At 54.4% G+C, this 20,741-nt stretch overlaps 3 protein-coding genes across 10 annotated transcripts in view; 2 read left to right on the plus strand and 1 right to left on the minus strand.

Annotated features, from left to right (window-relative positions):
- Positions 1–4,191, plus strand: part of MICALL1 (MICAL like 1) — a 114,906-nt gene extending 110,715 nt beyond the window's left edge. Inside the window, exon 15 of the transcript XR_012623527.1 lies at positions 4,181–4,191. The gene's annotated coding sequence lies outside the window, so the exon portion shown is untranslated. The remainder of the gene's footprint in view (positions 1–4,180) is intronic.
- On the minus strand, positions 55–16,363 carry PLA2G6 (phospholipase A2 group VI). Of its 6 annotated transcripts, XM_074826630.1 has the most exons (17): positions 16,087–16,363; positions 15,755–15,997; positions 15,008–15,223; positions 14,007–14,187; positions 11,234–11,421; positions 10,196–10,292; positions 9,088–9,270; positions 8,765–8,873; positions 8,038–8,187; positions 6,269–6,359; positions 5,356–5,519; positions 4,686–4,836; positions 4,366–4,502; positions 3,600–3,754; positions 2,683–2,850; positions 1,506–1,579; positions 55–1,014 (listed from the first exon to the last, which is right to left on the minus strand). In XM_074826630.1, the coding sequence occupies exons 2-17, from the start codon at positions 15,961–15,963 to the stop codon at positions 873–875; spliced, it is 2,415 nt and encodes an 804-aa protein (XP_074682731.1). In that variant the 5' UTR covers positions 15,964–15,997; positions 16,087–16,363; the 3' UTR covers positions 55–872. The 6 variants fall into 6 exon arrangements, 5 of the variants coding, with proteins under 5 accessions (XP_074682731.1, XP_074682729.1, XP_074682733.1 ...); XM_074826628.1 differs by having other exon boundaries at positions 15,755–16,362; XR_012623528.1 differs by having other exon boundaries at positions 946–1,014; positions 1,506–1,993; positions 15,755–16,363.
- Positions 16,364–16,636: 273 nt separating this feature from the next.
- Positions 16,637–20,369, plus strand: MAFF (MAF bZIP transcription factor F). Of its 3 annotated transcripts, none has more exons than XM_074826648.1 (3): positions 16,637–16,751; positions 18,135–18,188; positions 18,271–20,369. In XM_074826648.1, the coding sequence occupies exons 2-3, from the start codon at positions 18,153–18,155 to the stop codon at positions 18,682–18,684; spliced, it is 450 nt and encodes a 149-aa protein (XP_074682749.1). In that variant the 5' UTR covers positions 16,637–16,751; positions 18,135–18,152; the 3' UTR covers positions 18,685–20,369. The 3 variants fall into 3 exon arrangements, with proteins under 3 accessions (XP_074682749.1, XP_074682750.1, XP_074682748.1); XM_074826649.1 differs by lacking the exon at positions 16,637–16,751 and adding an exon at positions 16,812–16,834; XM_074826647.1 differs by lacking the exon at positions 16,637–16,751 and adding an exon at positions 16,851–17,073.
- Positions 20,370–20,741: the final 372 nt, after the last annotated feature.

Consider the following 20,741-nt stretch of genomic DNA (forward strand, 5'->3'; position numbering starts at 1 on the left):
CTCAGAACCCCTTTGTAGGACGGGGAGAGAGACAAGACAACCATGACAGCAGAACCAAATGCAAACCTCTCTTTATTTCAGGTCATGTCAGTTTTGCATAGAAGCACTATTCACAACAGCAGTCCATCCAGTCAAAAGCAAATGATTAAGAATTCAGTTTTTCAGGTTACTCCTCAAAACGTCTCCAAATAGCTACATATATTATTTATAAATATGAAAATTTACTGCAGAAACATTGAGTACTGTAGCATTCACAATGGAATTTCCAGCAGTAAAAAAAAACTGTCCCAGGGTCAGTTTCTTTGGTGGGAACTGATCACAGAGCTTTTCAATTCCATGTTAAGGAGAAACAATCTCTATACCAAGCCATGCTGAGTTAAGAATAATCCTTTTCCTCATACCATACACTCCGAAACACCTTGGTCCCAGTGGGCCAAGTAATCCCTGAAGCTTTCTCTGGCCTTGGCTCATTCTGTGATGTGGGAAGGTGCACAGTGCTTTGTCAGTGGAGGTGCTGCACAGACAGGAGACACACTCCAGCAACTACAGCCCAAGACAGGTAGGTGGGGGCTCTGGCTTCTGGGAAGGGCTGTACAGTCAGATAAGGGCAGCAAAACTGAGCACAGCAGCAGAGATGGGGCTGCAGTATGAAGATAACTGTCAGCATGTCACAGCTGTCTGGGAATACATGGGGTGTGTCCTGGAATAAATGTGTAATGTGCACTGTTGTCTATTACATATCATTAATTCCTCAGTAGTAGTAGTAGTCGTCCCTCCCCCACCTCAACATCCAGTTTCAAGGGCAAATCCGAGCCATTTCAGTGTCTGCTGCTCCTTGCCTTTGGGATGTGGTACGGGAACCTCCAGGTCAGTCATCGGGAGAGATGTTGCACCAGCTGCTCAAACCGCTCCCGCTGCTGGTAGATGTAAAGCTGGGTGTCCCAGAGAGCGTTCACCAGCACGGTGTCATTCACCTCATCCAACATCACATCCGCATGCAGCTGAGGGCTAAGCCTGCACACAGCAAGACAGCATCACCAGCTGGGCACAGACATGAACACGACAAGGCAGCGAGCCTGCCAACCAAAAGACTTGTGCAAAGCGGCTCCCGCTGTCCTGGGTGTTCACCTGCCCTTATCCAGCAGGCCTGCGGAGCGGAGGCCTTCCCCTGTCTTCGAGGCCCAACCACACTCAAGGCTGAGCCATAGCAACCGCACCACCCAAGGCACGAGTCTCAAAACACCCTGTGCGTGGTGCGATAGGGCAGGATGCACATCCCCGAAGGACCCTGTTAGCATGCCCCGAGCCCCCACTGACCCCACACAGGGTGTGCTCCATGCATCAGCTCGCACACTGGGCTGTGTCACCGAGGCACGAGGAGAGGGGGCAGGGGGACAGGCATGCCTCTGGAGGGGACACTGTTTGGGATGACACATGCCACAGCCAGGTCTGAAGCAAGAGGGATAAAAATAGGTCTGTGAAGAGAGCAGAAAGGAAGCTTCTACCGGAAATATGGGACATCCGTCATCTCGCACCAGGCCCTGGCACGATCCACAGCTGGGCCATCTGCGTCAGTGCACTGCAGGAGAGACAGGCCCACGGTTAGAGCCTGACTGACACCGCTCTCTCCCTGCCTGCAAGAGGCTCTCCTGGCACGGAGTCAAACTGCACAAGCCACAGAGGGAGAGGGAAAACCAGGAGCAAGTGCATCCTGGACGGCACCATTCACCACCAAGAGGGAGGTGGCTTTTTATCTGTTTTTTTAAATACAGGAACAGTGCTCCAGATCCTCGGGACACAAGGAATTGCACCCTACAGATCCTCCATCCATCGTAGTACTGAGGGGATTCCCTTAAAGAAACCCCCAGGATGATCTGAATCACAGCCTCCTTGGGATTTCATCTCCATCCATTTCTGTCCAAACCCAGTACCAGAAGAGCCTGTGATTACTGCAGGCTTTCTGGGCTATCCTGGCACCACTTCCCTGGGAGCCCTGAAATAAAAGACAGGAAGCAGAGGGACCTCTCTAGGTATTTTCGGGCTTTAGGAAGCTAAAAGAAGATAAAGCAAAAGAATTAAGATTATAGTCAGAGCTTCAGTTCTGATCTTTGTGGCTTTCATTCATTTGGAGTGTTTTCCTGCACAACATTTAATGAGCTTCTTCCTCAAGCATGAAAAAATGCCTATTACACATTTCTAACCACAGCTCTGAACTACTGCTTTTTATTAGCAATACTCCCACTTCTCTACCATTTACCAATTTCCCCAGTGGGGATAACAAAGCTTTTCAAAAGAAAAATTAATTGCTGCTTTCTGAGGCGTGATTTACTTTTTTTTGGTCCAGGTTGCTCATATGATAATCAATGCTCCCTGGAAAGATACCGAGTTTCGTGAACTCACACCTGCAAATGTTCCTAAGGGTCACTGACCACCATCCTCTCCTCAGCTCCCTTCAGTTGCAAGAACCTCCCTTGGCACTCAAAACCCCAAAGAAGCAGACCAGGCTTCAGACCTGCTGTGCTCCCACATTTCTTAAGTTACTCACTACGTTCATTCCTTGAACTGGCCATGGTTGAAGCAGTTCCAAGGAAATAAAATTTTGTTCCAAAAGGAAGCTGGAAACCTTTGCTCCCTCCCTCCAAGCCGCCTCAGGGGTCTTCCCCCCTCCCTCCCAGTACTCACACAATCCACGACCATCTTGCCAAGCTCTCTGGCCCCAAAAACGGTCTTCGCCAGCTCCCAAGGGTTGGAGGGGCGGAAAACATCCACAGAGCTCACTGGGACCTGTGGAGGCTTCCCTGTCCCCAGGGAGACCACCAACCCCAATTTTCTTACTTCCTGCCTCTGACCCTGTGGACAAATGAAAGATTTGTTTGCAACGACCAACAATTAAGGTGGAACACGTCTTTCACAGCAGTCTTGGGGACACTCTGAAAAGCCAAGGCAAAAGGCTTGGTAGCCTCTTCTCTCACCCATCCCCCTGCTTTAGTACTGCCTGGTGAGACAGGTATAATCCACGTGACTTCAACAGTTGCACTGTTCTGTCCCTTACACCCCTGGCTGCACCCAAACTCATGGGATCACCCCAAAGATGAGTGCTAGTACCAGATGCCTGTGAAAGAGTCTAACTCCTTCAGTCATTTTAGCAACACACTTCCCCCTTCAGCTACAGGGAGCAATGGCTGCCAGTAGTTAGTCATCTTTCTGAGGAACTGGCCACACCACAGAAGGCATTCACTCTTTGGCCTTGCAGAGTGCTACCATTGTCTTCTCCATTTATTGTTGGGCAGAAGAACATTCTGCAGAGCTGTGTCAAGGGCCACACGCAACCACCAACTGAATCACCGTTGTTCAAAGTTGCAAGGGCAGGCTGATGGGGCTGTCTCCCCATCTCACACCCTTGTCAGAAGAGGTATTTCACCTCTCAGCCACCATTCCCAACACATATCCCCCTCCACACACTCCTTTCCAGGGTGCTGCACTGCTAAATTGTTTATCCACTAGAGAGGCACCCATTCCCAAACCCTCTTCCCCTTCAAGGGAGGCTCAGTGGAGCCAGGAAAGCCCCAGTTATCAGTCAGAGCCAGGATTTCCCTCACCTTCTTGATCAGTGTCTTGTTGTACTCATGGATCTCCGCCATGGCATCGAGGGTTGGGTTGTTGGCTAGCAGGCCACCATCCAGAAAGCGGCCTATTGGCCGGAAATAAGTGGGAGCCGCACCGCTGCAGCGGGCAGCGCGCCACACAAGTTGATCTGGAAGGGAGAGAACACATACGGACTCTTTCAGCAACTTTCCTGCGTGCAAGAAGCACCCTGCCTTCACCAACACAAAGCAGGAGGTCTTGCAATCCCACAAGACCCTGCCCTAGATAGTTGTGCCTCTTTCTCCCGGCAGTAGGGACTCTGCTTGGATGCACAGGATTATTTTGGGGGGCTCTAAAAGATGTTCTCTCCACCTTCTACATAATCCTGGGTCAAATTCACTCTCTACCAGCTTCATTGCTGCTATTTTGATGGTGAACCAGTTATGTTTGCTAGAAAAAGAAAGCAGCTTTTCCATGTTAATCTGCTTCTGAGAGCCCAGGGAAAGGTACTGACTGTACACAGGACTCCTCCAGCAGACCTCTTCCTCATGAACTTCACTAGTCAGCCTCTGTTCCTGGTACAAGAGAAGCCAAGAGAAGAGGAGACAGGAGAAAAGGGAACCATCACTAGGACCAAGCTACAAGTCAGGATCAGGGATGAGCTGTTGCTGGGACACCCCAATTTTCAGAGCAATGGGAGGAAGAACAGGAAATTTTCTGTCTCTGAAGGATGTCCCCCTCCCCTGTCAACCAGATGGATTGCTGTGTGCCAGCATTTACCTTCTGGCTGAGTGAGTGGTTTGAAAGATGCACTTGTCTTGTACTCAGTGGAGGTTTTTGTCTCTGGTACAGGGTAATTCCGGAAAAGGTGGAGCTCAGCTGGCTGCCGGTCACACAATGTCCCTGTCACCATAACCCTGGGGGAGAGAGGACATGACAGAATAAGAGTAAAATGGAAAAAAACCCCACACTTATGGCTTCAACAGTCTGCACATCATATTCCTCCAGATCTGCTCTAAGGAGAGGTTCAGCATCTCTGCTGAGAGGGGTCTAAAGCACTCAGGAGAGCATCAACAAGCACAGACTCAGGCAGGACTTACTTGGGTTTTTGGACATCTGTCATTTTGGTGTTTTCCCCAAATTCCTTCTTCAAGAACTCATCCAGTGGCTCCGACTCGTAGGGTCGAGACCCCCGGAACACCATGTCCTTCATGCGGAAGTACAGGCAGCGCATGTAGTCCATGGACTTCCCTGAGACAGGCAACAGCATCGGCAGGAACACGGGGTGGAGGAAGAGCAGGCAGAACAAACAGCACATCAGAACTGGGACTTTCCAGGACCAGCAGGAGATGGGAGGTGTCACTCCCAATCCCATCCCCTTCCGAAGCTGCCTGTCACCTGCTCGGACCTCAGCAACATGACCAGGAAGGATTAAAGAGGAAGGGCAAGCTTGAACATAGATTCCCACCACCAGAAAGTGTTGATCACCTTGCTGTAAAACCCCCGTGGAGAGAGCAGGAAGAACAGAACATTGCACCCTGCCACAATGCATTTCCCAAAACCCAGAAAGCCACCCAAGGCCAGCTGACAGGAGAAGCAAGTGCAAAGCCAGGTCTAAGCTTTCCTTCATTAGTGAACATCCCTTCTCTCCTCTGGTAGGGACAAAAAATCTCAGTCAGGACTCAGAAAGGCACCCCACATTTGCTCCCAACAGAGGGGCGCTCAGGCCCACAAGAGCGAGAAGGGGCCCATTATTTGCACTATCCTCACCATGTACAATAGCCAAGGCCAAGATCCCCCCAGTGCTGGTCCCCGCAATCCAGTCAAAAATCTCACGAATGGGACGGCCCACAGCCTTTTCAATAGCCAGGAGGAGCTGGATGAGCACCAGGCCCCGGATGCCCCCTCCATCCAGGCACAGGAGGCGGTCGTGACTGGAGAGAGACAGACACAGATGAGTTGCAGCTGTGGAAGAGCCTACAAATCACAGCACGCGGCATGGGAACATGGTCCTGGGGGTGGGGAAACTATGCTGGTAACACTGCTGTGGACAGTGTAATCAGTGATCCAACAGTGCTTCCTCAGATGCAAATAAGACCGAACATAGTCAGTGCTGGTGCACCACACTTGCTCTTTTAGCCATCTCTAACCTCTACAACAGAGACACATTTACAAGCCAAAAATGCACCCAAGTCCCTTATTAAGCAGTAATAGATATTGCCTCATAAATAAAAATCAGACAGTCCTAAGAGTTCCTGCTAGCAGCACTTCAGTGCCAACCCTCCCTCTGCTCCGTGCAAGGTGAGGTGCAGGCACTGCCAAGGCAGTGCACAGACTGGCAAAGGAGCTGGGTGAGCATCAGGGCAGTGCGGGGAGATGGGGAAATCACAAAGCCAAAACAGCATTCGGTGCCCAGCGGCAGAGGGGAGGGACAGAGCAGGGGTTTCACCTGCTGAGCTCGGGCTCCACTGCAGCTCCAGGGCTGCAGGCAGGAACAGGCGGTGGTCATTTATGGGAACAGAGATTTATCGCAAAGTTCTGTCAAAAACTGCAACATCAATGGACATTAGATAATGTCACTCTGAGGGTGCCACACCCACGGGTGTGGGTGGGGAGAATTCACCCACATGGATTTCATGTTCAAGTTGCATGGGAGCCTGGACAGAAGCTGTTCCTCACTTACTTTCTTCTACCCTCACTGGGCGAGTCCACAACATCTGGTGCCTTCAAAAACTGTCCAAGCGTTGTGGAAACATACAGAAGGTCCTGGTACCCTAGAGGGCCATGAACATGCAAAAGGAAAAAAAAATTAGAGACCACTTTGCTACCTGAACCTGCTGATGCATGCCTCAGAGATAGCTGTCAACCAAATTACACTTAATCCATCAGAAAACCTTCAATTATTCTTCCTACTTTCTCTCTGCCCCCAGAGCGCTTGGTCAGGGTACCCAAACCTCCCACCAGTGCGGTAAACAATTTCCACCATAACCACATAAAGAACGTCCAACTCCCTTCCCAATCTCCATGCAGGAGACAAAAGCCATCCTACCCATAGCCACCAGGTACCCCCTCGATTAAACTCTGCACCAAAGAGGAGAAACCCCGTCCTTTAGAGCAGGCAGCTGGAGATGCACTGGCAAAGATGAAGGATTTGCAGAAGCAGATAATGAGCACAGTAGGCGAGAGAGAAGGCAGAGCCTAGCAGCGTGCTCGCTACGCAGTTTACTGCAAGCCGTAAAATAAAACCTAAATCTACTCCTGCGAAGTAACCTATAGGCAGGAGAGCTGTGAGGACAGGGTGGCTGGTCATTACCCCTCAGCTGATGTACACCCTGGCCACCCTGGGTGCGGGGCACCAATCCAGGCTAGGTGGGAGCCAGCCTGTGAAACCAAAAGAAGAAAGAACAGGGGAAGAGAAGTTAAATACTCCTGCCAGCACCCAGGCTGGAAGGTGGCTGTGGATGACAATGAATATGGCGAAGAGTTTCTTCAAGGGCTGGAGTCCATGGCGAAAGAGGGCCTTGCTTAGTCACTGCATCAGAGCTGAAACTGGGGGGGTCACCTTCACAAGGCCATGGTGAGAAGGGAGTCCTGGTGTCACCAGCCTGTGAGACTTGTGGCGACACAGATGCACTCCAGGGTCTGGGGGGGAGCTTGTCCTCTAGCCCCACAGGAGGGCCTTTGCAAAGGAAACCACCAACCTGAGAGGGGAAGTGGATCACAAGCAGCTGTTATCTGCCTGCATGCCCCTCTCATGAGGGGCAGAGCCTCCCTCCAAGTCAACTCACCCACTTCCCACTCTGTAACCCCTCCCACTGCCTCTGCCCAAGCTCTGGAGCTCCCGGGAGGAGGAAAGCCCGGCACCTAGAATAGATCCACAGGCTCATTCACCCAGTCAGGGCAGTACAGAGCACAAGTTACAACACAATCATATGTCCTAAGGTAGGCTTTTCCTATGCGTAACGTACACTCTGTCACCAGGGTCACTTATCCTTGGGCTTCATCCGGCCCCAGTCCCAGCTGTCAGCCTCCAGGATCTGAATGAGCAACACTTCTAATTCCCTTGCACCCAGCAGGACACTGGGAGGTCCTCAAGGCAGACCAGCAAGAACATCCCCTTCTGTACATGACCCAGTGGATAAAGTACATGCAGGCAACTAAGTCCTACACCTCTTTCAGAGGGGTGAGGGAATCAGTCTTCCCTTTCCTTTTAACAGAGCTGCATTGTGTCAGGTCTATAAAACAAAAGTTTAGAGTACAAGAGTTTAGAATACACACACAGGAAAAGCAGAGAAGAGACAGGATCCTGCAACAGATGAGTGAGGACAGAGTTACCAGAAACGGAGAGCTAAGAGACAGTCCCCAGAACACAGCCCATCTGAAGAAGAGATCTGAGACAGCACTGTGAAGCAAGAAGGAAGAATAGCGAGGGAGGGCCAGGGAAGGCTTTACCTAAGCTGTTGAAGCTGCTCCGCGAGGAAGGTTGGCCTTCCATGAAGGAGGTGGCAGGTGGTGCCAGGCTTGGGGAGTCAGGGTTGGGCGGGTGGCAGCGTTCGGTCCCTACAGTTTGCAGCAGGTCTAAGAGCACTTTCCGGTTCGCACCTTAGGTGATGAAGGGGCAGTCACAGATCAGAAAGAGAATCAGTGCACGCACACACCACGGGGGGGCTCTGCCAAATTCACAGCAGCCCTGACCCTCACAAAACCCCTGGGATGACCCAGGGACGGGGAAAGCATGTCCCAGCTATCTCTCCCTAAACACCAGGCAACAGGACTTGGGCAATGCTGTGCAGCTTCAAGGGTGTGTGCCACACACTTCTTGCCACTGAAGAACCGCCCATGTCTGCTTACGCCTGGGCAGTTCAGCGGCACTGTGTCATCCCATTGTGAGCCCGCAGTGCCTGACATCGTGGCTTGAAAGAGGGGGAGTGCGTGCCAGCTTTTCCTCTTGCATGTCTGTCTCAGAGGGGAGAAATTCATCAAGGGATATTAATACAAAGCCTATGCCACTAGCTCAGAAAGTGCCTACCCTGTGAGCGACTAGAAGCTGGGAAAGCTTGTTGGAGAAGCATCACCTATGCTTGGCATGTTTTCACCTCTCCCCAAGACACTGTTTTGACCACCACAGGCAGACAGGAGGCCAGGTTCACCCTGTAAGGCTGCTGACATGCTCCCTCACCTTTGCTGCTCCTGGCTGCCAACAGCCCTGGTGTCTCCCCAAAATCATTGGGGATTTCAACATCTCCTCCAAACACGACGATTGCTTTGATCATATCCAGGTGGTCATGCTAGGGGACAAGAGAAAGTTCAGTCAAGAGCCAAGCTCCTTTTGGTTACATGATTTCTCATTCCCTCCCTCCCGCCTCTTTTCATTAGCCAAAGCACCCACAAGGGATCACTCCACGAAAGACAACAGCCAGTATTTCAAAGGAGTCTGTCCCTGCCTCAATCCTTCAAGAAAATCCTCTCTCTCCTTCCCAGCAGCCTCTGCAGAAAACTCACCTTCATGGCCAGGTGCAGTGGTGTGTTGCCATCCTGATCCCTGGCATTGGCGTGGGCCCCATGTGTCAGCAGTACCATGGCGCAGTCAAAGCGTCCCCTCTTGACTGCAATGTGCAGAGCCATGTCAGCTGTCCGGCTCATCAAATTCACCTCGGAGCCGTACTCAAGCAGCAGCCGTGTCATCTGTGCCCAAACGTGCATGCACCATGTCAAGAAGAGAGAAAGCAATCGCAAGCACAACCATCTGGGTGCCCATCATGGCAAGCAAAGCAGGGGAAGAGGCAGGACCCTTAGCCTGGAAACAGCCAGCTGGCAGATGCCAGCTGCCTTGTTCCAAGCACTGGAGACGGGGTTTCTCTGCCTTTTAACACAGAACTAGTTGGTGGTTTCACAACCTGGCTAGAGCTTCTGAATGTTTTGGGACTTATATGCAAGTGTAGCAACCGGCAGAGAACAGTGGAGAAAAAAAAATTCCTACTCAGGTCAGAATCCTTGCATATTGGAGGGGAAAAAGGGTTGCTTTTTGATCTTTTCCTCATGAGCCAAGCAGACTTATGTCTGCTCTGACACTCCACAGGACATTTCTGGGAGGGATGTGATACTGCAGGAGGGAAAACTATCCTGCCATAGGAATGTCCTCTGCTTGCAACAAGCACCATTCAGGTGCTCCAGCATGGCATATCACATCACCAATCTGCCCATCTCTGGCAGAAGATGGACCACAATCCACATGCCACCACCCTCTGCCTACCTCACACTCTCCCTGCAGTTTTTAAGGCATCAAGCTGCTTCCTTCCATGAAACTGTCAGTAATGACAAGAGTGCTCCCTCCAGGGGTAACAGTGACACTGCCGCAATTTCCCCAACAAAAAGGGAAAAGGGACAAGCTGGCAGTTTCACAGCCAAGGATGACATACTAGGGATGAGCCCACCAGTTTGTTTCACTGCACAGCTCCACTGTGCCATCCCCCATGGCAAACAGCACTGGTCAGCACAGGGCAAAGAGAATCAAACACCGGGCTGCTGGCACTCCCAGGGCTCTGCACATGCACTCAGTAAAGGGAGAGGTCAGCAGCACAAGCCCTCAACATGGATTGGTTCCATTTACCTCTGCCTTCTTCGCCCAGTGCAGCGGAGTAGCTTCGTAGCGTGGGTCCCTGGAGTGAACCTGGCTGGCATCAACCTCGAGGATGGCCTGGGCACACCTGGCAAAGACAATGACATGAAGGGATGGGTGGCTGCTGTCTTGACTCAAGACCTCCACTCACATCAGCACCTGCCTCCCACCCAGAGCCTTTCAGGAAACCTTTCAGCAGCAACAGGCTCCCTGCAAGTTCCTCAGCTGCAGTTTTGTTTTGCTCTTTTTAAGAAAGGAAGGGTGCAACAGGAAGCATACAAGCAGCAGAGCGTTTGGAGGAAGCAGGAGAATCCCTCTGAATTTCAAGTTGTGGAGCAACATCTGGGTGCTTCTCCAATACAGGAATATGCTATTTCTGGAAACTCAAGACCTGAGAGGAAATTCCTCTCTTCTCCCTCTCTCTCCATGGAAACATGGGGATAAAACTGAAATAGTTAAATACTTGCTGAAATTATTACTTCCCTATGAGTGAAAAATCACACCTATTGTGAACAGACTACTATCTAGTGCCTAGAAAGTGTGGGTAGGTAGACTTATGAAACAAGCATACACTCTCCACTCTGAAACACCATCAAACCATTGAGCCCCACTGCAAACTAAGAAACCTAAGCATATTTTTGGCTTGTGAGTGTGGATCCAAGCACTCAAAGATAGAGGTACAGCAATTAGCAATACTACTTAAGCATCCGTAAATCATCTTCTCACAGCTCATTCTGAGGAAATGTATTTCACAAACATTTAAAAAAAAAAATCTGCATCTTTCTCCTGATGTCTGATACTAAATAATATATATAGATAAATTCAGGAAAATGCCTTTTTTTTCTGAAAGTGTTTCTTTCTTTTCCACACCAGCACTTCTCTGTTCTTTTGCCAACTCAGTGACGCAGTAGAGGACAGCACGGGACATCTTCCTCCTGAACACTGCCCTGAAAGGGGTCCAGTCTTGGACAACCCTGACCCCCAGACTGGAGGAAGAGCCTTGTTCTGGCAGCCTGAGCAGTCACTTACTCCCTCTGGGAGAACTTCAGTGCTGTGTGGATGGGGTAGCCCAGCGTCCCCATGGTGCTGCAGCTGGCACGGCATTTCAGCAGAGACCGAACCATGTCCTCTTTGCCCAGCTGACAAGCGAGATGCAAAGCAGTCAGCCCTTCATGGCTCAGGTGGTCCAAGCCAGCAGTTGGGGTTCTGCCCAGGAGCTGGGAAGAGGAGACAACAGATAAATAAGTAGACAGACATAGAAGAGCACCATCTCTCTTCCTGAGCTCCAAGGAGAGACTCTGGAGCACTGGGTTCCTCACGATGCTACAGCCTGTCCTCTCCACTCCCGCTTCCAACACAGTAGTTATGGAAGCACTCCTTGTTTTCTCTCCTTAAAGGGTTTATCATTGCTCTCTGTGCCCTATTCCTCTGGCCTGGGTGCTTCCGAGACACCCCTCAGCCGAAAAGGGCTCATGCCACCTTGAACGACACAGCCCAGCAGACTCCCACCACTGCCCACTGTGTAAGCCAAGCTCAGCCCAACCAAATGAGAGTGCTAACTGAAACCAGCAGTTCCCTCTCCTGCTGCAGCCCCATCAGTTACTGCCACCAGTCAGCAGGCAGGAGCTCAACCTCCCCTGCAACTCCACCATTCCTTTCAGATACAATCAGGATTCTGTTTAAAATCGACATGCAGGGTTATGTTAGAAAGAATTTTCCTATTCTCCCCTGTGTTGGGTTTGTGTGTGGCAGGGTTTTGGTAGCGGGGGAGGGGGCTACAGCGGTGTCCCGGGTGAGAAGCTTCTCAAAGGTCCCCTGGCTCCAAGTCGGACCCAACTCTGCAGCAAGACTGAGCCAATTATCAATGGTGGCTGCGCCTCTGCAATAACATATTTAAAAAGGGGAACCTAGGAGGAGGAGCTGGAGTTGTGAGGACGAGTTGTGAGGGAGACACCTCTGCAAACACTGACTGAGGTCAGTGGAAGAAAAGGCCGGGGGGGGGGAGGTGTGCCAGAGCAGAGACCCCCCCTGCAGCCCATGGTGAGAGGGCAGGCTGTGCCCCTGCAGCCCATGGAGGTCTATGGTGGAGCAGATGCCCACCTGCAGCCCATGGAGGACCCCACACAAGAGCAGGTGGCTGCACCAGAAGAAGGCCGGGACTCTGCGGGAAGCCCACAGTGGAGCAGTTCGTTGCTAGGAGGATTGCAACACATGGAGGGACCCACACTGGAGCAGTTCAGGAAGAGCTACAGCCCGTGGGAAGGACTCATGTTGGTAAAAGCTCATGGAATTCTCCTATGAGAGGGACCCCACACTGGAGCAGGGGAGGAGTGTGAGGAGTCGTCTCCCTGAGGAAGGAGCAGCAGAAACAACATGTGAGGGACTGACCTCAACCCACGTCCCCTGCCCCCCTGCACCGCTGTTGCAGAGGAGGTAGAGAAATTGGGAGTAAAGCTGGACCAGGGAAGAAGGGAACAGTAGGGGGAAGTGTTTCTCACTGTCCTACTCTGATTGTTAAATTAAGTGGTGGTGGTGTTTGAATTAAATTGATGTTTTCTTCCCCTCATGAGTCTGTCTTTTGCCCACGACCATCAGTCAGTGAGTCATCCCTCTCTGTTCTTATCTTGATTCCCAAGCCTTTGGTTTTATTTTCTCCTCCCCATCCCTGAGGGGGAAAGGTGTAAGCGAGCAGCTGCGGTGGTGCTCAGTTGCCCTCTGGGCTCAAACCACACATCCACATAAATTTCAGACCTGTTACCTGCTGACTAGATTGTTACACAAAAATATTTCACTGCTGTAGTGGGGAAACCCTGGAAGCCCTGGTCCAGACAAAAGAAGAAGGAATTTAGAGTTTCTTTTCTCTGGTTTAGCAAGGAATCAAGAGAGAAAAGAAACAAACAGGAGACAGATCAGACCTGGAAGTACTTCTGTAAAAACAAGCCAAGTTGCTGCCATCAGAGAAATAAAGGAAGAGGATACCTTTTTAATACAAAGGTCCGAGCTGCCCTGCTCCACAGCATAGCAAGACCCGATCATTATCTCTCCCCTGTCATGCACTAGGAAAGCCCAGCAGACTCTGGTAGGCAGAGGGAGCGCTGTCACAACAGGTACTGGGCAAACGTTGGGGGTGCAGCTGTAGGGGAGAGCCTATCTCACGCTTGCACTGGGTGCTGGGGAGCTGACAGACCTGAGGAACCAATGTGGAAGGCCACCCACACCCTTACGAACCCTGTCACTCTGCCCAGCACTTCCCAACAATCAAGAATGCCTCTGGCTTCAGACTGTCTCTGCCTCGAGGCTCTGATCGCTGTCCTCCATGCAAGGCTGCTCAGTTCAAACAACAGGTTCTGCAGCTCAGGAGAGCCCAGGGCAGCTCTGAACTGTCCTTCAGTCTGTGGGCAACACATGCTCCCCCATGGCAGCCTAAACACACGCTGCCCCACAGGAGCACTCTGCCCAGAACCAAATACCCTGCTCAGAGGTGACAGAGAAGGGACAGCCAAGGGCCTGAGGAAAGGCAGGATGAAGGCCTGATGCAAATAGCAATGAAGGATACTTTCTGAGGAAACTTCCTTAACATCCTTGTTCCACTGCAGGGTGGAATCTGGAGCCTGCTTGTGGGAAAGCAGCACCAGTAAAGGGGGAAGAAAGAGGCTAAAATCAGCCTCAAGCATTAATTCGATGCTGCAGCAGAGGAAACTGACTTTTTTCTCCCCTGTGCACAGCTATTTTCCCATCTCCCCTCAGCACAGAGAGGACCCATTCTAGTCCCACTCCTCCCCAGCTTTGAAATCACTCCCACCTCGATGATCTGGGGGTTGTTTCCTCGCACAGCATAGTGGAAAACGGTCTCCCCGTTCCTGTCGGTAATGTCTACCCGTGCGTGGCACTCCAGCAGCTCCAGCAGGCACTCCATGTCTCCCTTGCGGCATGCCAGGTGCAGCGGGGTGCAGCCATCCTCACTGTCCCTGATGTTAATGCAGCTGCAAGAGATGAGTCAACATGAGGCCAAGGAAGGGCTGCGAAGATGAGGACGCACAGCTGCCCTGGGAGCTGATACAAAGGTACCTTCCATGTCTGCCACAGGCCCAGCTGGTGCAAACCACGAGGCTCACAAAAGCCCGGCCTCTTCTCTGGGAAGGAGCACAGGAAAGGGCCACCAAGTATGCACCTTCTGACATGCTGCTCCTTCTTCTGCCCCCACTATGGAAGCAGCTTCCCCTGCCCAAAGGGAGGCAGGAGACAGGTTACAGTCAGCAACCTGGTGGAGGTGCTGCCATTAGTCCCCCAGTCCCCTAACTCCTCACTAGTCTCCCCTATCACCAGTGAACTTCCCCATCAAAAGACAGTGAGGGCTTGTGGCCAATACACTTTTTCAGGAAGACAGACCTACTGTACCTCCTCTCTCGTGGTTTACAAAGTCAGCCACAACTCCCTTCATAAAGCAGTTCCACAAGGGTTGTAAGAATCTAACTAGTGCCTCTAGCAAAACACTTCAATTCTTTAGCTCAAACACAAAGCTCCAGGCTTTAACATCCACAGTAGCAGGCTGAAAGCTCGCCAATAAGCTTACACAGTGCCCATCGGACCCCCTTTGCTACTACATGTGTCATTCAGGCAAGACACACCAAGGCCGGCACTTTTAAACTCCACCTCTGCAGTAACCACAGGTGTTAAGCTCCTCCAAGAAGCAGCCCCCGTTGCTTTGGTACATCAAGCCAGGACACCCAAATCTGTCCTAGCCTGCCCTTCCAGCCTCATTCCCAGCACCAGCCCCACTGGAGACCCCTGCCCGCCCCTTGCCTCAGAATGTGGTTGTGCCGGAAGCTCTCACGACGGCCAATCTCCACCGCGACATGTGCTGAGGACCAGCTGGGGTGGTTGCGGAAGCAGTCACTGAGCTGCTGGAGATCCTCCAGCGACAACGGCTGGTACGAGCTCTCGTAGAAAGGGCGCAGCTGCCCAGCATATTGCTCAAAACGCACCAGGGCATCTGCTTCATTATCGAGCTGGAAGAGCCTGGAGAAAAGGCAAAAGCGGCGTTGGTCCTGCTCAAAGAAACAACCTCCACCCCATGTATCTGAGAGAAACAGCTTTTCTCCAAACATTAGTGCTGGGGACTTTCTCGTTCCTCATCTGTTGTCGTGCTTGGTCCAAAGGAAGAAGGGAGCCTACTTCACTAGCAGAGAACATTTCCTTTTCCTGAGGAACATTAACTTTTGGGCTGAAGTATCCTGTGCTCCAGATGCTAAAGCTGCAACAGGTATGAGTGGAAGTGCACATACCTGTGGATGTTCTGACCTGAGTACTTATTTCACAATCACCTGTTTTCACAGTGTTTGGACTCTGTCCTGTCCTGTTCTTACAAGCTGTTTTGATGAAGACTCCTCCATCAGCACATGCAAGGGCCTCCCACTCCTCATGAGCCCACCTGCTGACCAGCCACATCACCCCACACCCACAGCTGCGAAACACTGCCGTCCTGAGATCAGGGATTTCGGGTCTTTAGTTTCACACTTGAGTAGTGGTTGCTAAAGGTCTGTCACTTACCGGAAAGCGACCTGTGGGCTCTGGGGATTCACCAGCAGGCAATCCCATGTGCGAGCGAAGCTGTTCTTATACAGGGCCACCCTGCCTTCCTGCCTCAGGCAGGCATGAGCAGCATACTCTGCAGCTGACACCTCCTTCACCCGGTAAGGGTTTGTGAATATTTGGGTGACACTGTTGATGGTATTCACCAACCGGCCAAAGAACTGCATCCTTCTGGAGCCTCAGGCGGCTTCCGCCCGTGCCCTGAGAGAAACCCAGTCACAGGCTCCGCTCGGCCTCTGCCCTTCCCCAGCGCCAGGAAAGAACGGAGAGCCGCCGGGGTGACACACCACCTGGGAGGAAAGCCCGGCGCTGGCACCTGCGGTTTCTCTCCTGGCTCTTCCGGGAAGAGCAGCCGGTTCTCCTCAGCGCCTCACAGCGATCGCCGCCCTCTGACCTCCCTCTCGCGGGCCTTACTTCACTGCCTCGGCGGGAAGCTCACCCCCCTCCACGGCCACCCAAGGCGTCCGGCCGCCTGCCCGCACTGGGAGGAGCCAACCGCCGCCCAGAGAGACGAGACGGGCCGGGCCGGGCCAGGGCCGGGGCCGGGGCCGGGGCTGGGGCTGGGGCTGGGGCCGGGGCCGGGGCCGGGGCCGGGGCCGGGGCCGGACACGCGACCTGCCAGCGCCAGGGCCGGGCCCAGCGCCCGGGGTGAGGCGGCGCCGCAAAGCACGCCGGGCCCCCCAGCATCCCCCGCGCAGAGCTCCCAGCCCGCTCCGCCGGCCGCCCGCCAATCGCCGCCCCGCCCCCCGAGACGGACCAATCAGCGGCGCCGTGCCCGGGGAGGGGCGACGGGGGCGGGGGAGCGCGGCCAGCGCCGCTGCGTCACTCCCGCCACCATCTCGGAGGAGGGCGGAGAAGCGGGGGGCGCCATCTTTGTGAGGGGCACAGGGAGCGTGCTCTTCTTAAAGTGGCAGCGGCCTATTCCCCCGAGAGGACGGGGTGGATCTGCTCCCGGGTACGGCCACTCCATGGGCGTGTGTCACTCCGAAATTTAGGAAAAAAACATCAGTGTTGGAGCGTGGTTGCGTTCACACCCCGGTGCGTTTCGTACGCCGGCAGCGTGCGAGGCGGGGCTGTCACCGCGGCTGCTTTAAGGGCAGGGGCCGCCCCGCGCGGCGGCGGCGGCGAGGGGCGGGCGGAGCGTGACGTCACTGCATGACTGTGTTTTTATGAATGAAAAGAATCCGCGGGTGAGTAATCGCGGGCAGCGGGGCTGGAGGCGCCGCCCGACGGCCCGACCCGGCAGCGGCCCCGCGGGGAATCAGCGCAGCCGCCCGGTAAGCGCCGGCCGGGGCAGCCCCTCAGCTCCCTCCTCCGGCTTCTCCCCCCGCGGGCCGGCCGGGAGAGGGGGGCGGCGGCGGGGTCCGGCACCGGCTGGAGGCCGCTCTGCCGCCGCCGAGCGCCGGGACCGGGGCGGGAGGGCGCGGGGGGTGGAAGGGGGGTGTCCGCGGTTCCCTCCCGAGTCCCGGCCACCGCCCCGGAGGGAGCCGCCGCCGGAGCTAGGAGAGCGGTGGCGGCTCCCCGGCCCAGATTGCATCAGCTTCCAGCCGCCCCAGCTCCACCTTCCCCGCCGCCCCTCTCCAGCCCCTCACCTCCCAGCGGGGCTCTCCCGGCCCCGGCCCGGCCCCCCTCGCCCCTCCGGGGGCTCTGCTGATGAGGTGGGAAGAGACTGCGGGGCTCCCGGCCCTCTGCCCTCTCCTAACCCAGGAACGGGAAGGGACCGGCCACCGGCGAGGGACCAGGCGTCGCTTCGGTGACTTTTCCCCGCTGGGCTGCTGAATCACGGGGAGGCCACTTCTCGCCCGCCCATGCTGCGTGGCCGGGCCCCGACCCTTCTCCCCCGGAGCCTGTGGACACCCGAGCCTTGCGCCGGGAGCCGCGGTGCCCTGGCCCGCCGGGCACGGGGTCGGTGGGGTTGGCACCTCCACGCAGGTCCTGGCCGGGTGACTTCGCCGTGGTTTCGCCCCGTGGGGCTGCTGCTTTTACTTTCTGTTCAGCCCCGGGCGGATCTCGCCCGGGTTTCCTCCCCGGGGGGAAGCCTTGACCTCCCGGCAGCCTGGCTGGGGTGTTTCAGGTCCCCGGGGCAGAGCAGCATCCCAGCCACCTCGGGTGGGATGAAGGAGGGATGGGAGGTCCAGCCTTCCCCCATTCTTATTATTTTTTGCAGTCACTATTATTATTACTGCTACATACCTTTTTTTAAAGGAGTATGGATGAGTCATTTAGCCAGTGGGGGGACGTAGGCACCGGGCAGGGGGCCAGCAGGGCTGGTGCCCTTTGTGCTGAGGCAAGGGGCATGGGCTGACAGTAACCGGCTTTTTTCCTGGCTGCTTGGCAGGGCCAGTGTGAGACAAGGATGGCTGCAGATGGGCTTTCCAGCAAGGCCCTGAAGGTGAGCACTGGTGGGACTAAGGGGTTGGGAGGGCAGGGGTCTGGTTTCGGGGGTCTCAGGCGACTGCTCCTCTCTATGGCAGGTGAAGCGGGAGCTGGGGGAGAACACGCCGCTGCTGTCAGATGAGGAGCTGATGGGGTTGTCGGTGCGGGAGCTCAACCACCACCTGCGGGGCCTCTCCAAGGAGGAGGTGGCAAGGCTGAAGCAGCGCCGACGGACGCTGAAGAACCGGGGTTATGCCGCCAGCTGCCGGGTGAAGCGCGTCTGCCAGAAGGAAGAGCTGCAGAAGCAGAAGATGGAGCTGGAGTGGGAGGTAGACAAGCTGGCCCGGGAGAACGCTGCCATGCGCCTGGAGCTTGACACCCTCCGTGGCAAGTATGAGGCCCTGCAGGGCTTTGCCCGCACCGTGGCTGCCCACGGGCCCCCTGCCAAGGTGGCCACTGCCAGTGTCATCACCATCGTCAAGTCCGGCACCAACCAAGCCGCCTACTCCTAGTGCTGGCCTCAGTCCCCTAGCCGGGCACAGCCCCCCTGGGGCACCTTCCCCCACAAATTGCCTCCCGTACCCTCCCTGACTTCCTCCCTGCCGGGACCTGTGCCCATAATCCTCCTTCTTCCATCCTTTGACCTCCAGCTCCTCCATGCAGGGCAGGCTGTCGCAGCGTGGGTGCTGGGGTGGAGGACAGGACTGCACCAGTGGTGCCCAAAGCCCTACAGCCCCCTCCGCTCCCACCCAGCCCTGTCCCCTGCTGCAGCCCCCCTAGCTGGGCACCCCTTGCCCTGGGGGGTGTAGGCAGGAGAGGGTGAGCCTGCGCAGGCAGCAGTAGGGAAGCATCCCATGGCTCCAAGCTGGCAGAAAAACACCAGGCGCCTTTTTTTTTTGTGGAGGCCACAGGAGAGCTGAGTGCTGGCCAGGCACTCCCAGGAGCATGTGTCAGGGAGGAAAAGGAGGGGAGAGAGGTTTCACAGCGAGGGGCAGAAGGGTTACAATGGAGATGGGGTGTCAGCATTGGCCCCACAACTTGGACCATGGCTGGAGCAGGGAGGGGAGGTAGCAGCATGGCTGGAGACTCTGGGGATGGAGATGGCGAGGGAAGGTGGCAAGTCAGAGGGGTAGAGAAAGTGGAAAGTGACTGTGGGTTGGTGCCTGGTAAGGGTGAGCGGGATGGGAAAGCGCCGTGGCAGCCTGCAGTGCTGGGGGAGCCCAGAGCTGACAGTGATGGAGGAAATTCCCTCGGGGACAGCTGGGGGACACAAGCAATGGATCAGCCCAGGCCGTTGTCCACTAAGGGGAACAGCAGTGGTGCTGTTTTATCTCTCTCCATCACACACATCCTTCATGCCTCTTCCTGCCTACAGGACGCTCAGCCTGGCCGGGTGTCTCTGAAACACAGCGGCACCGGCAGGAAGGAAGCGGAGGCAGCTGGAGCAGAGATAAACACTGTTTTGCTCAGCACAGGCCGGCTTGTATGGCCCCACCAAGTGCTCCCCGGCGCCCCACTGCCTACAAAGACCACAGAAAGGTGCTCCTGGCCACGGAGAGCTGCGGAGGCAGAGAGAGAAGGGTGGAGGTGCCGGAGGTGGGAAGAAGGGGTGGAGAGCATCCCTGCTCCTGGGAGCCACCTGGCAGGCAGGTAGGCTAGCTCCTCCCTTTAGTTTTCCTCCAGCTTGGATACCGGTGTGGGACAACCGGCTCTTCTGCAGGCTGAAATGCTGGAGAAGAGTTGGGTTTGCTAAATACAGACAGCCTGGGGGAGGTAACAGGAGGCAGACCCTTGGCATCTGCCGCTGTAGATGACCCCCCTCGGCTTTCTGCCCCTGCCTGGGTATTGCCATGCCAGCTACCCTCAGCTGCAGCCTCTATCCCTCCCCAGAGAGAGGTGCCCGCTACTTGTGGAGTGGGCGCTGCAGTTAGCATCCCCCCACCCCAACTCCTCTTGAGTTTATTTATTGCACGAACGTAAGTTATTTTCACGTCCTCTTTGCCATTCCGCCTCTCGGCACAGCCAGGATGTTGGTACAGAGCCGTACTTTATATTTTATATATGCAAATCACATTTTATCTTATATAGAGCAAAAAAAAATACTTATTTATTTTCTGACTTACAGTATGTGTCCTACCCGACTCCTCTGTATTTTGTAGACTTTACAAATAAAGCAAGTTTGGTTTTTTTTTTCACAGTGAGAGTGTGTTTAGTCATTCTTGAACTTCAGGACAGAGCTGTCTCTCAGTGAGACCAGCTTTTCTAGCTCCCTCGAGCTTTGCTGCAGGACACGTTCAATAATGTGCTCAAAAAGGATGGGATGGGGGACAGCTTGTGATGTTTTAGAACACACAGATTTCTAGTCTCTAGAAGAAAAAGGCTCAGTAAGCAAGCTTAATGCTGAACATCACCCCCAAAGCAGTTGCTTTCGGGAGCAGTTCAGCTGTGCTGAAATCAGCTTTTCCTAGGAAAGATAATGCTTTTTGCTAGAAAAATCCCCTTCAGGCTGCCCTTGGACCTGGTGCAGGAGGAGAGGCAGGTGGAATCAGGGCAGCTCTACCCAAAAACA

Source organism: Strix aluco, chromosome 5, assembly GCF_031877795.1.
Source record: "Strix aluco isolate bStrAlu1 chromosome 5, bStrAlu1.hap1, whole genome shotgun sequence".
Lineage (NCBI taxonomy): Eukaryota > Metazoa > Chordata > Aves > Strigiformes > Strigidae > Strix > Strix aluco.